General features: G+C 46.6%; 1 protein-coding gene across 1 annotated transcript in view; it reads left to right on the forward strand.

Moving 5' to 3' along the window:
* LOC132823292 (myozenin-2) overlaps positions 1–8,885 on the forward strand; it is a 41,058-nt gene extending 32,173 nt beyond the window's left edge. Inside the window, exons 5-6 of the mRNA XM_060836949.1 lie at positions 2,508–2,691; positions 8,430–8,885. Of these exons, the coding sequence (XP_060692932.1) occupies positions 2,508–2,691; positions 8,430–8,622 (377 nt within the window). The 3' untranslated portion in view covers positions 8,623–8,885. The remainder of the gene's footprint in view (positions 1–2,507; positions 2,692–8,429) is intronic.
* The last annotated feature ends 4,993 nt before the right edge of the window (positions 8,886–13,878 follow it).

Below are 13,878 nucleotides of genomic sequence, written 5' to 3' on the forward strand. Positions count from 1 at the left end.
ACTAGATTAGTTTAGGATATCTGGTCGGCATGGTTGAGTGGGACAGAAGGGCCTGTTTCAGTGCTGTGACCCTATGGGGAGAAATGTCTTCACCCAGAGAGTGGGGAGCCCGTGGGATTCTCTGCCACAGAACAGGGTTGAGCCCAGAACATTGAATGTTTTCAAGAAAGAGTCCTTAGGGCTAAAGGGCTAAACGGAATGGGGAGTAAGCAGGAACAGTGGACAAGTTGGATGATCAGCCATGGTCACATTGGATGGTACGGTAAGCCTCAGGATCAGGTGTCCTACACTGCTTCTATTTTCTATGTTTCTTTGTTTAAAATGTTTAAAATTCAAGAGAGACCACAAGAGGGAGAAAAGGATAGGGGCAGGAGTAGGCCATTCAGCCCTTTGGGCCTGTTCTGCCACCCAACTAAACCAGAGTTGGTCTCCTACCCCGACAGATCTTCAGTACATCACTACCTTAGAGAATCCTCCATAGCTGTCTAGGGTAAGGAGTTCCAAAGATTCGCCACCCTCTCAGGGAAAAACTAAATCCTCATCACAGTCTGAAATTGTTTCCCTTTCAGGTCAGATTGAGTGTCCTCTTCCATGTGCAGGCACATCAAGGAATTGGGAAGGTGAATGTGTGTTAGCATTCAAGGGGATTTGAATACTAACGGGAGTAAAGTAGATTACTGCTGTATAGGATCTTAAGTGAGGTCTCACCTCGAGCATCAGCATCTTATCTGAAGAAAAGACATAGACAGTTTAATAGAGGTTCTTCAGATTAATCCTTGGGATGGCAGGACATCCTGTGAGAACAGTGGGCCCCTTGAAATGAACGCTAACATTCTTGTCTTCTGTCTTCTTCATTGTGCAATGTGCTTACTTATTAATGTGAGCACGTGCTCTGTAGAGATGTGAAGATGGGGAGTTGATCTCATTGAAACTTCAAACATTTTTGCAGGTCATGACTGGGTGAGAGTAGACAGGATCTCTCTCTGGCTGGTGACTATAGTGAACATCGTCTCTCAATAAGGAATAAGGTCATTTACAACTGAAAATGTGTTGCTGGTTAAAGCACAGCAGGTCAGGCAGCATCCAAGGAATAGGAAATTCGACGTTTCGGGCATAAGCCCTTCATCAGGAATGAGGAGAGGGTGCCAGGCAGGCTAAGATAAAAGGTAGGGAGGAGGGACTTGGGGGAGGGGTGATGGAGATGTGATAGGTGGAAGGAGGTCAAGGTGAGGGTGATAGGCTGGAGTGGGGTGGGGGCGGAGAGGTTAGGAAGAAGATTGCAGGTTAGGAGGGCGGTGCTGAGTTGAGGGAACTGACTGAGACAAGGTGGGGGGAGGGGAAATGAGGAAACTGGAGAAATCTGAGTTCATCCCTTGTGGTTGGAGGGTTCCCAGGCGGAAGATGAGGCGCTCTTCCTCCAACCGTTGTGTTGTTATGTTTTGCCGGTGGAGGAGTCCAAGGACCTGCATGTCCTCGGTGGAGTGGGAGGGAGAGTTAAAGTGTTGAGCCACGGGGTGGTTGGGTTGGTTGGTCCGGGCGTCCCTGAGGTGTTCTCTGAGATGAGGAGCAAACTTCTGGAGCTGATGAATCTTTAATAGTTTCCTCCCCAATGGGTCACAGAAGCTCAATCATTGAGAAAACTCAAGATAGATAACAGTAAGGGATATGGAGATGGTGTGAGAATGTGGCATTGAGGTGTTTGATCAGATATGACGATATTGATGCGATGAATAACCTCCTCCTGGTTTTTGAGTTCCTGTGTCTGCCCTGGTTCTAGACCCCTCTGACACAGGAGATGCTACCCTTATTTATCCTGTCACAATGTCAGATCTAAACTGCACCTTGTAGAAGTAGATGAGCTGGTGTCGGAGGAGGTTTGTATGAAGCATAACCACTAGCTGTCGGGCTGAATGGCCTCAGGCTGTTCTGTCCACACAACGTGAGCACTTAACCTTCAAATGAACATTATTCACTTACAGCAAATATAGAAAAACTGACAGCTCTATGTAATTGAACTGAAACTTTTGTTCTCAGAGGTCATAGGTCAATGGAAGTAAGGAAGTAGAACATTCCTTCAGAACTTTGCACAGCATCTTCGATGTGAATCAGACAGGAATCAATCTCCGAGTCAAATGCTGAGATATCAGATGATCAAACGCTTGGTCACAGACTAATGGGGGGGCGGGGGGAATAGGAAAATGGAGAGGGACATTCACAGCGGTCTTGCCAAATGTTGCAGCAGGCTTGAGGGGTCAAATGGCCTGCTGTTGATCTTAATTCTTCTGTTTAAAGAGACAGAAGAGGCAGTGAGGTTTAAAGAGGGAATCCCAAGGTTAAAGATGAACTAGCTGATGGTGCAGTTGCCAATGGCGGAGTGAACAAAGCTGGGGATGATCGAGAGGTCAAACTGGAGAAACTGGTGAGTCTCGGAGGGTTGGAAGTTGCAGGCAGGGTAGGGCCAGGTGGTAAAGGAACATGATTTCATTTCTCTGTTTCCTTGATGTCAGGTTATTCTGGTCCTTTGAAGGAAATTCCACCTGAGAAGTTCAACATCACAGCCATTCCCAAGTCATACCAATCACCCTGGGCTGAAGCACTGATGGATCAACCTGATCTCTTGGAATCCATGGTTAACCAGCTTCCAGAGGTTCCAGTTAAAGTTCAATCAGAAACCTACAGGTGCTTCAACAGGTAAACACTACTCACCACCACAAACCAAGACTTGGTGTCAGTCACACACACCTGTAAACCCTTCCTTAGTCATCTCTTCCCTTTGTATTATCCTTATTCATTCACGGAATATGGGCATCTCTGACTGGCCCAGCATTTATTGCCCAGAGGGCAGTTAGGAGTCAACCATGTTGCTGTGGGTCTGGAGTCACGTGTAGGCCAGACTGGGTAAGGCCGGCAGTGTCCTTCCCTAAAGGACATTAGTGACCCAGGTGAAGATTTACAACAATCATTTCATGATCATTTTTAATTCCAGACTTTATTTATTGAATTCAAATTCCATCACCTGCACCATGTTAGGATTTGAACCCAGCTCTCCAGAAAGTTTCTTTACTCTCTGGGTTAATAGGCTGGCGATAATGCCACTGGGCCACTGTCTCCTCCTTCATGGCCACCCCTTTGAGGTGTGGATGGCCCTACATAGAACATAGAACAATACAGCGCAGAACAGGCCCTTCGGCCCTTGATGTTGCACCAACCTGTGAACTATTCTCAGCTCGTCCGCCTACACTATCCCAAAATCATCCATGTGCTTATCTAAGGATTGTTTAAATCTCCCTAATGTGATTGAGTTGACTACATTAGCAGGGAGGGCATTCCACGCCCTGACCACTCTCTGAGTAAAGAACCTGCCTCTGACATCTGTCCTAAATCTATCACCCCCTCAATTTGTAGCTATGCCCCCTCGTACAAGCTGACATCATCATCCTAGGAAAAAGACTTTCACTGTCTACCCTATCTAATACTTTGATCATCTTGTATGTCTCTATCAAATCCCCCCTTAGCCTTCTTCTCTCCAATGAGAACAGGTTCAAGTCTCTCAACCTTTCCTCATAAGACCTTCCCTCCAGACCAGGCAACATCCTGGTAAATCTCCTCTGCACCTTTTCCAATGCTTCCACATCCTTCCCAAAATATGGGGGCCAGAACTGCACAATATTCCAAGTGTGAACACACCAGCGTTTTGTTTAATTGCAGCATGATATTGCAGTTCCGGAACTCAATCCCAAGGGAATTAATGCTAGGCTAACTCTCCCAGCGTCTGCACTGAGGGAGCGCTGCATTGTTGGAAACGCCTTCTTTGAGGTGAATCACGAAACTGAGGCCCATATCTTTTCTCTCAGACGGCATTACATGTCCCTCATGTTTCAGGTCCAATAATTATTCATCAAGCAACATCACTGAAACAGGCGACCTGGTCATTACCACATTGCCTTTCCTGGGAGCATGCTATTACCAACATCTATCATTTAGACAGTGCTCCTTATGAGTGCCAGACATCTCAAAGAACACGGTGGCCAATGATATACTTTCTGACGATTGGTCACTGTTACAAACAGCAAATGTCAAACTGAAGACTGAGGTAAACAGACATATCATCAGCCAGAGAGCTTTGGAATTCTCTGTTACGGAAAGCAATTGAAGCCAAATTTTGATTGCAGTAATGTCTCCTCAATGATTCAGTCCCTTATCTGACCCCAGCCCTTGGAACAAACATTGTTTCAGCCCTTTCCAATCCCTTCAGAATATTGTATGTCTCAATAAACCAAACCCCATTTTTCTAAACTCCAATGAACCTTAGAATCATAGACTCCCTCCAATGTGGAAGCAGTCCTTTTGGCCCATCAGGTCCACACTGACTCTCCGAAGAACGTCCCACCCAGCTCCAGCTCCACCCCCACCCTATCCCTGTAACCCTGCATTTCCCATGGCTAACCCACCTAGCCTGCACATTCCAAACACTAAGGGCAATTTCGCATGGCCACATTTGCTTGGCTTCTCAACACTGGCTTATTGCTTCATCACAGGGATCAATCTAATCCACATGTACTGAGTAAGTCCTGCCTTAGACAAAGAGACCACAAAAGCACGTACACCAGGCCAGTATTCATCCATCAGTCACTACCACCACCACTGGCCAAGTGTTTGTCACATAAATTCACCCACATCCCTGAGGACAGACAGCTATGATGTACAGAGCTGAAAATGTGTTGCTGGAAAAGCGCAGCAGGTCAGGCAGCATCCAAGGAACAGGAGATTCAACGTTTCAGGCATAAGCCCTAACGTCGAATCTCCTGCTCCTTGGATGCTGCCTGACCTGCTGCGCTTTTCCAGCAACACATTTTCAGCTCTGATCTCCAGCATCTGCAGACCTCACTTTCTCCAGCTATGATGTAACTCCATTAACCAGCATACACTCCTGTTTGACCCCTGTGAAGCTTTGGTGCATCAGGCAGATGGGAAAGGTACAAATGCAAACACTATACACACATCTGAGCAATATTTAAAACTGGGGCTTATAGAACATAGAACATAGAACATAGAAGGATACAGCGCAGTATAGGCCCTTCGGCCCTCGATGTTGCGCCGACCGAGTCCTACCTAACCTATACTAGCCCAATAACTTCCAAATGCCTATCCAATGCCCGCTTAAATGAACATAAAGAAGGAGAGTTCACCACTGATACGGGCAGGGCATTCCATGAACTCACAACCCGCTGTGTGAAGAATCTACCCCTAACATCTGTCCTATACCTACCACCCCTTAATTTAAAGCTATGTCCCCTAGTAACACCTGACTCCATTAGCGGTAAAAGGTTCTTAGTATCTACCCTATCTAAACCCCTAATCATCTTATACACTTCTATCAGATCTCCCCTAAACCTTCTCTTCTCCAATGAGAACAGCCCCAAGTGCCTCAGCCTTTCCTCATAAGATTTTCCTACCATTCCAGGCAACATCCTGGTAAACCTCCTCTGCACTCGTTCTAAAGCTTCCACATCCTTCCTATAGTATGGCGACCAAAACTGCACACAATACTCCAGATGAGGCCTCACCAGAGTCTTATACAACTGCAACATGACCTCAGGACTTATTTTGGGACAGAGATGATATCACTGTCCTGCAATGCAGTGAATATCTGATCCCAGTCAGACTGTGCCCACCAACAATAAATAGAATGCTGCGTCACTAATAATATATTCGTAGAACTCACTGCCTCCAGGGAAAACAGCAGAGAGCAAGTGCTTCCCAAACCAGGCTCTGAGCCCACTGAAATGCTCACAAACTGGCCTAACCCCAGACTGCTGGCAGTTTGAGGGAAGGACTGAAGGGTGACTTTATAGAGGTTTATAAAATCATGACGGGCATGGATAAGGTGAATAGTCAAGGTCTTTTCCCTGGGGGGGGGGAGGAGTCCAGAACTAGAGGGCATAGGCTTAGGACGAGAGGGGAAAGATTTAAAAGAGATCTAAAGAGCAACTTTTTCTCACAGAGGGTGGTACATGTATAGAATGAGCTGCCAGAGGAAGTGGTGGAGGCTGGTATAATTACAACATTTCAAAGGCATCTAGATGGGTATGTGAATAGGAAGGGTTTAGAGAGAGATGGGCCAAGTGCTGGCAAATGGGACTTAGTTCGAAGGGCAGAATGGCCTACTCCTGCACCTATTGTCTCTTGTCTATTGTTATATCTGGCTGGCATGGATGAGTTGAATCGAAGGGTCAGTTTCTGTGCTGTACATCTCCGTGACTCTTTGACTAAGCAATTTTTCAAGCAGGTTCTGAACAGCGATCCCCAGCCAAAATTTTAAAATGTGCATCTTACAGGAAAGATTGACTCGAAATCCTGAGAGGATATAAACTCCAGTTCCCTCTTCCTTTTCCACCAGGATTGACATAAGACATTTTCCTCATGCATTACATTGACATTTCACTGGCCGTTTGAGGAACAATGAGGATAAACAACTTGCACTGATATGGCATCGTTAACATCACAGATTATCACAAAGAGTATTTACCGCCTCATTCTCAAGGAGACACTGACACCTGAGTGACCAAGTGGTTGGTGGAAGAGAGGGATTTGAATTAATGCCTTGAGGGGGAACAGTGCAGAGTGGAGATGGTTTTGGGAGGGACTGTGGGCTCTCGGTAGCACAACTATAAATAGTTAAAATTGGGGAGATTCAAAAGGGGGGAAACAGAAGATCCCACAGATTGTGGACTGGATGAGATTATGGCGATATAGACAAAGACATTGACCTGTACTGACAAGCAGGGACAAATACATTTAGGATTCATTTCTAAACAGCCTGGGTCACTTCATCCCACACTGACTCTGTTCCACTTTCTCAATTCAGTAGCAGCCCTGGCTCAGTGGGCAGAAATATAATCACTGAGTCAACACTGCACAGACACACATTCGCAACAGAGAGAGTACTGTACTGAGTGAGTACTGCACTGTCGGAGGGTCAGTACTGAGGGAGTACTGCACTGTCGGAGGGTCAGTACTGAGGGAGTACTGCACTGTCAGAGAGTCAGTACTGAGTGGGTACTGTACTGCCACAGACTCAGTACTGAGGGAGTGCCGCACTGTCAGAGGGTCAGTACTGAGGGAGTGCCGCACTGTCAGAGGGTCAGTACTGAGGGAGTGCCGCACTGTCGGAGAATCAGTACTGAGGGAGTGCCGCACTGTTGGAAGGTCAGTTCTGAGGGAGTGCCGCACTGTCAGAGGGTCAGTACTGAGGGAGTGCCGCACTGTCAGAGGGTCAGTGCTGAACTGACGGAGGGTCAGGACTGAGGGAGAGCTGCACTGTCAGAGGGTCAGTACTGAAGGAATGCCGCACTGTTAGAACTTCATCCCATGGGAATGCTTCCTGGTCAGAGTCAGTATGGAGAGAGCAGTGCACTGTCACAGGTAGCATGGTCCCAAGAGGGTGTGACACTGAGTGTGGTACTGTCAGAGGAGCACGGAGTGAGCCCTGCACTGGGATTGGAAGGTGAGCAATGAGGAAACACTGCTTTGTTGGAGGATCAGTGCTGAGGGATCGCCGCCCAGTCAGAAAGACATTGTTCCATTCGACTTTAAAACCGAGTAGTTATGCACATAGTCATTACAATATTGTAAAGGAGTTGGGAAAACTCTCGGAGAGATATCCTTTCCTGTAATCCAACATGACAACAGAAAACAGAACACCCGCTCATTATCCCCCTGCTGTTTTAGGGGGCTTGCTGGGGGCAAATGGACTGCTGTACATCCGCTCAGCTCAAACTCAGCCTCATTGGTTACTGTCCCGTGGTGACTGATAAAGAGCTGAAAATGTGTTGCTGGAAAAGCGCAGCAGGTCAGGCAGCATCCAAGGAACAGGAAATTCGACGTTTCGGGCACAAGCCCTTCATCAGGACTGATAAAGAGTCTGGTCTGCAGACTCACTGCGTGAAAGGTCTTACGAGGAAAGGCTGAGGGCCTTGAGGCTGTTCTAGAAAAAGGTTGAGAGGTGACTTAGTAGAGACATACAAGATAATCAGAGGGTTAGATAGGGTGGACAGGGAGAGCCTTTTTCCAAGTATGGGGACGGCAAACACGAGGGGACACAACTTTAAAGTGAGGAGAGATAGGTATAAGACAGATGTGAGAGGTAGTTTCTTTACTCAGAGAGTAGTAAGGGTATGGAATGCTTTGCCTGCAACGGTAGTAGATTCGCCAAGTTTCAGTGCATTTAAGTCGTCATTGGACAGGCATATGGAATAGTGTAGGTGGGATGGGCTTCAGATTAGTATGACAGGGCGGTGCAACATCGAGGGCCGAATGGCCTGGACTGCGCTGTAATGTTCTATGTTCTGTCCTCGCTATCAGCCTGTGTTGTGTGTGTGTGTGTGTGTGTGTGTGTATGTATGTATTTTTAATTGAATCTTTTCCAGGGCCCCCACCCCTTTCGGCGTTCCTGGTGGTCACAGGAGGTTGCTGGACCCAGCGAGTTTCGAACCCGCGGAGATCCCGGAGGAACCGGAGGAAGTGGAGGTGGAGGTGGAGCGTTTTGCAAACAGACCCAGCTTCAACAGGCTGGCTCGGGGCTGGTCCGGGCCCCCCATCCCTGAATCCGCCGATCTGTGAGAAACTCCAGCATCAGGAACACCAAGGTCACTCCCCCAGGAGATCATCAGCTGCTGTTAGGAACCGGTCCAGGCAGCGAGAGGGGCTGCTGTCTGTCAATTTAAATCAGAATTCACTCCCCTCTTCACAGTCCCAGAAAGAAAGAAAGAAAAATCTTTAAATTAATACAACCCTGTGATGTTTAAACAGGACTGAAGGGGAAGTGCCTGACAGTACTGCTTGGTGAAGCTGTTAATCACATTAATATACATTAAAGAATCTACAAAAAACCTCTTTTTGCTATTTTTGAAACAAGAACAGACAACATCAAATGTTACAGCTCAGTAACAGGCCATTGAGGCACCTGCTTGGTACAAATCTTCCTCAAACATATTTCACATCCTATCAGGACACCACGAATTTTGCCTGATGAGTTTAATGTTTAACAAGAAAAAAGACACCTATTTAATGCACACCTAACTGCGCACCCACATTCAATTCGAAGGCATTTCGAGAGAGATTCTGGAAACTGTGTCAAGGACAGAAGATGGAATTTCTTCCAAAGAAGTGCCATTCTCTTCCTGCGCTGTCTCCCAGGATCCCCACTTGCCCTCCCAACGTCCATTCCCTGCTCTCCTCTCCATCACATTTTTCCTGAGGCTGCTACTTTCCACAGCAGCACATCTAATCCCCCACCTCCCTCTTCTCCCGAGCAGCAGCCCCCACCCTGCCTGCCCTGTTTCCCTCCCTCTCCAAGAAACACAATGAATAGGCTTGTCTTTTCTGTCTCCCTCCCACCCACAAACGTCCGCATTCAACACAGGGTTTAGGAACGCCCGTGCTCACCATCATGACCCCATACAGGGCTGTAACTTTAACGACCCAACACATGAATGCGTCCCTTACACTCGCATTCTGCTCAGAGTTGTGCACAAACCCACTTGCACAAGAGCTCAGTAATGGAACCCAGGGATTGCCTGCAGATCATTCTCCACTGTGACACCACCACCACCCTTCACATTCCCACACCCCTCCTCCCCACCTTTCAGCATTCTGAAAGGACTATCCCCTCCACCATAAATGGGGCTCCTCTCCTCACTTCATGCTGCCCTTCAATCTTCAACATCCAATACACCCAAAACATTATCAGGACAAAACAGGGGTCTACTTGCATTTCTTTCAATTGAAGACTACGGCATTCATTACCGTTACCATCTCAAAAGGAATACAAATGCTCAGCCAGCCACATTGCTGGAGTGAATAAACGATGACTCAGTGGTTAGCACTGCTATCTCACAGCACCTGGGTTCGTTTCCAGCCTCGGGCAATGTCTATGTGGAGTTTGCACATTCTCTGCGGGAGCTTGCTCTGGGACCAAGATGTGCAGGTTAAGGTGGATTGGCCAAGCTAAATTGCCCATAGTATCCAGCACTATTACAGCTCTAGGTGAGTGAGCCATGGGAAATGCAGGGTTATAGGGATGGGGTGGACTGCTCTTCAGAGGGTCGGTGTGGACTTGATGGGCAGGTTGGTCTCCTTCCACCCTGTGGGGATTCTATGATCGAAATAAAATAATGACTGTTCACAATGCAGTCTCCTGTGCACTGGTGAGGCCCAAGATCGAGGGAGCACTCACATGACCCCCAGTGACCAGGAACAGAACATCTGCCAATTAACATGGCGCTGGGTGAATGTTCTTCTGAGGGTCAGTGTGGACTCGATAGGCCAAATGGCCTGTTTCCACACCATAGGGTTTCTATTTTAAATTAAAAAAACCTGGTTCAAGATGATACCATGACTCGATCTGAGGACAACAGTGGGGCTCTGGCAAGATCATGGACTAAAAAGGAGATTCCATATGAACACCAAGAGGAGGAAGTTAAAGTTCGGACCCAGTGAGACACTTTTGTTTTGGGTGCCAGGGACAAAAGATTAGAAGATAGCAACTGCTTATTAACATCAAAAAGTACAAATCATTTGCCAAACAAGTGCCCAGATTTACCAGTGATGTCTCACTGCAAATGCTGCAGATTTTCAGTAATGTTTAAAGACCATCCTGAATACGGTTCCTTGTCTACTCGAGAACGTGTTGCTCAACGTTTATTTTCTTAATGCATATATTAATTATGTAATACCTGGTGTTGGAGCTGTCCTGGGATTTCCTATCGTCTCAGCCCTCCTGCTATCTCAGGTCCTGGAGTACCGTGCTGCCAGAATGAGACCTGGATTGGATTTTTATTCAGTCACCTGCTCACCTATCTTCAATTTTCCAACCAGCTTGGTTAGCCAAGAGTTATCACTCATACAGAGGAGCAATGTAACTCCAGTACTCAACAAAAGACACCCCTGAGAGTGAGTTAGAATCATAGAGCTGTACAGACCATTCCTGCCTGTCCCGCTGTATACAAGACCCATCCACTGACTCTATTCCCCATGTCCCTGTACATTTCTCCCATTCAAGTAGCAATTCAGTTCTTGACTGAGAGTTACTCTGGAATCTGCTTTCACCGTCTTATCAGGAAACATGTTCTGGATTGGACCAACTCGCTGTGTCCAACATTTATCACCAACTGTAATAAAACAGTTTCCCATTCACTTGCTCAAAACACCTTCAGGATTCTGAATAATTCCACAGAATCTCCCCTTAGCCTTACGTGCTGGAAGGTGATCAACAGTTTCTGAATGTAGCTGAAAATCCTAATCCCCAAGCAACATTCTATTAAATCTGTGCACCCTTTACAAGCTCTCAAACCCTTCATAAACTCCAATATTTCAGCAGTGGCATGTCAAATACTTTGACAGCTGTAGAATCCCTATAGTGTGGAATGCAGCCATTTGGCCCATTAAGTCCACACCTACCCACGGAGCATCCCATCCCATCCCCGTAACCCTGCATTTCCCAATGCTAATTCACCCAGTCTGTAACATCCATGACACCATGGACAATTTAACATGGCCAACCTACCGGACCTACACATCCGTGCACCATGGGATGAAACCGGAGCAGCCGGAGGAAACCTATACAGACACAGAAAGAAAGTGCAAACTCCACACAGTCACCCAAGGCTGGAGTTGAACCCAGGTCCCTGGCGCCGTGAGGCAGTAGTGCTAACCATTAAGCCTCTGTGCTGAACCCTCAGGCGTTAGTATAACCACCTCACGATTGGACTCTATGCCTCTGCTCATGAAGCCTAGTTTTCTATACAATGTTTTGAAAATGCAGCCTCGGGAGTAAAGTTAGATTACATAGGATTCGGGATGAGCTTGCCAATTGGATATATAATTGGCTTAATGGCAGCAGACAGACAATAACAGTGGAGGATCACACAGCATTGCCTTTTGATGTGAAGGGCACTGCTTGTCACTGACCACTCGGGTGTTTCCTTTCTTCCTGGTGGTGGAAATTGAATCAAGATTCATACACCTTGTGTCACACACATGGGTGCTGGGGGGAAAAAAAAACACTACTGCAGTTAGGTGGTAGTGTGGGGGAAAAAAAAACAAGAAAATAAAAGTGGAGGGTAGCTTTTCAGACTGGAGGCCAGTGACCAATGGTGTTCCACATGGATCGATTCTGGGTCCACTTCTGCTTGTCATTTATACAGTCAGAGATGTACAGCACGGAAACAGACCCTTCGGTCCAACCTGTCCATGCCATCCAGATATCCCAACCCAATCTAGCCCCACCTGCCAGCACCCGGCCCATATCACTATAAACCCTTCCTATTCATATACCCATCCAAAAGCCTTTTAAATGGTTTTAATTGTACCAGCCTCCACCACTTCCTTCGGCAGCTCATTCCGTACAGGTACCACCCTCTGCGTGGAAAGTTGCCCCAAGGCTCTCCTTGTTAAGAAGCCATTTCTTAAAACAATGATATCAGACATGCAAGCTGTGCAAACTTACCTTAGGACAGCTCCCACTTAATTTAGGTTGGTACTTTTTTTTTTATATATAGGAACTTATCTCGCTAGCAGACGCCTAACTTTGCAGGATTTCTGCAGGATACAAAATAATGATTGGCATAGATAGTCAATAGCCAGAGACTTTACCCCAGGGTAGATTTGACTGGTTTGAGTCATAGCTTGAAGATATTAGGAAGAAGGTATCGAGGAGACGTCAGAGGTAGGTTCTTTACGCAGAGTGTTGTGAATGCATGGAATGTGTTGCCAGTGGTGGTGGAAGCAGAGTCATTGGGGATATTTAAGCAACTGCTGGACATGCACATGGATAGCAGTGAGTTGAGGGGTGCGTTGGTTAAATTATTATATTTTACATTAGGATTAAACCTTGGCACAACATCATGGGCCAAAGGGCCTGTTCTGTGCTGTACTCTTCTATGTAAGATTTCTTTTACATCTTTCCCCTCTCACCCTAAACCTAGGCCCTCTAGGTCTGGACTCCCCCACCCCAGGGAAAAGACTTTGTCTATTTATCCTATCCTTGCTCGTCTTGATTTTATAAACCTCTATAAAGGTCACCCCTCAGCCTCTGACGCTCTGGGGAAAACATCTCCAGCCTATGAGATTATAGAAGGCATGGTTATAAGTTAGTGGATGACACCAAAATTGGTGGTATTGCAAACAGGTTTGCTAAGATTACAAAAGGACTTTGATCAAATGGGTCAATGGGCTGAAACATGGCAGATGGAGTTCAATCTGGATAAACACAAGGTAAAACAAACAAGGACAGGGCCCTGGGTAATGTTGTAGAACAGGGGGAGTTGGGGATACAGGTATATAATTCTTTGAAGTTTGCATCACAGAGAGACAGGATGGTTCAAAAGGCATTTGGCACGCTCTCCTTCATTGCTCAGTCCTTTGAGTGGAGGAGTTGGGAAGTTATGTCGAGATTGTAAGGTTTCTTCTGGAATCCTGCATCCAGTTCTGGTCACCCAGTTATAGCAAGGATATTAATAAGCTGGAGAGGTTCAAAAGAGATTTACCAGGATGTTTCCGGGTATGGAAGGTTTGAGTTACAAAGAAAGGCTGGGACTTTTTCCACAGGAGGTGACCTGATAGAAGTTCATAAAATAATGAGGTACAGATAGAGTTAATGACAGCTGTCCTTTACACAGAGGATGGCTCGCATGTGGAATGAACTTCCTGAGGAAGTGGTGGATGTGGGAACAGTTACAACATATAAGAGACGTTTGGATAAGGTCATGGATAGGAAAGGTTTGGAGGGATATGGGCCAGGAGCAGGCAGATGGGACTAGTTTAGTTTGGGATTATGTTTGACATGGACTGGTTGGGCTTAAGGGTCTGTTTCCATGC

This window comes from Hemiscyllium ocellatum, chromosome 16, assembly GCF_020745735.1.
Source record: "Hemiscyllium ocellatum isolate sHemOce1 chromosome 16, sHemOce1.pat.X.cur, whole genome shotgun sequence".
Taxonomy (NCBI): domain Eukaryota; kingdom Metazoa; phylum Chordata; class Chondrichthyes; order Orectolobiformes; family Hemiscylliidae; genus Hemiscyllium; species Hemiscyllium ocellatum.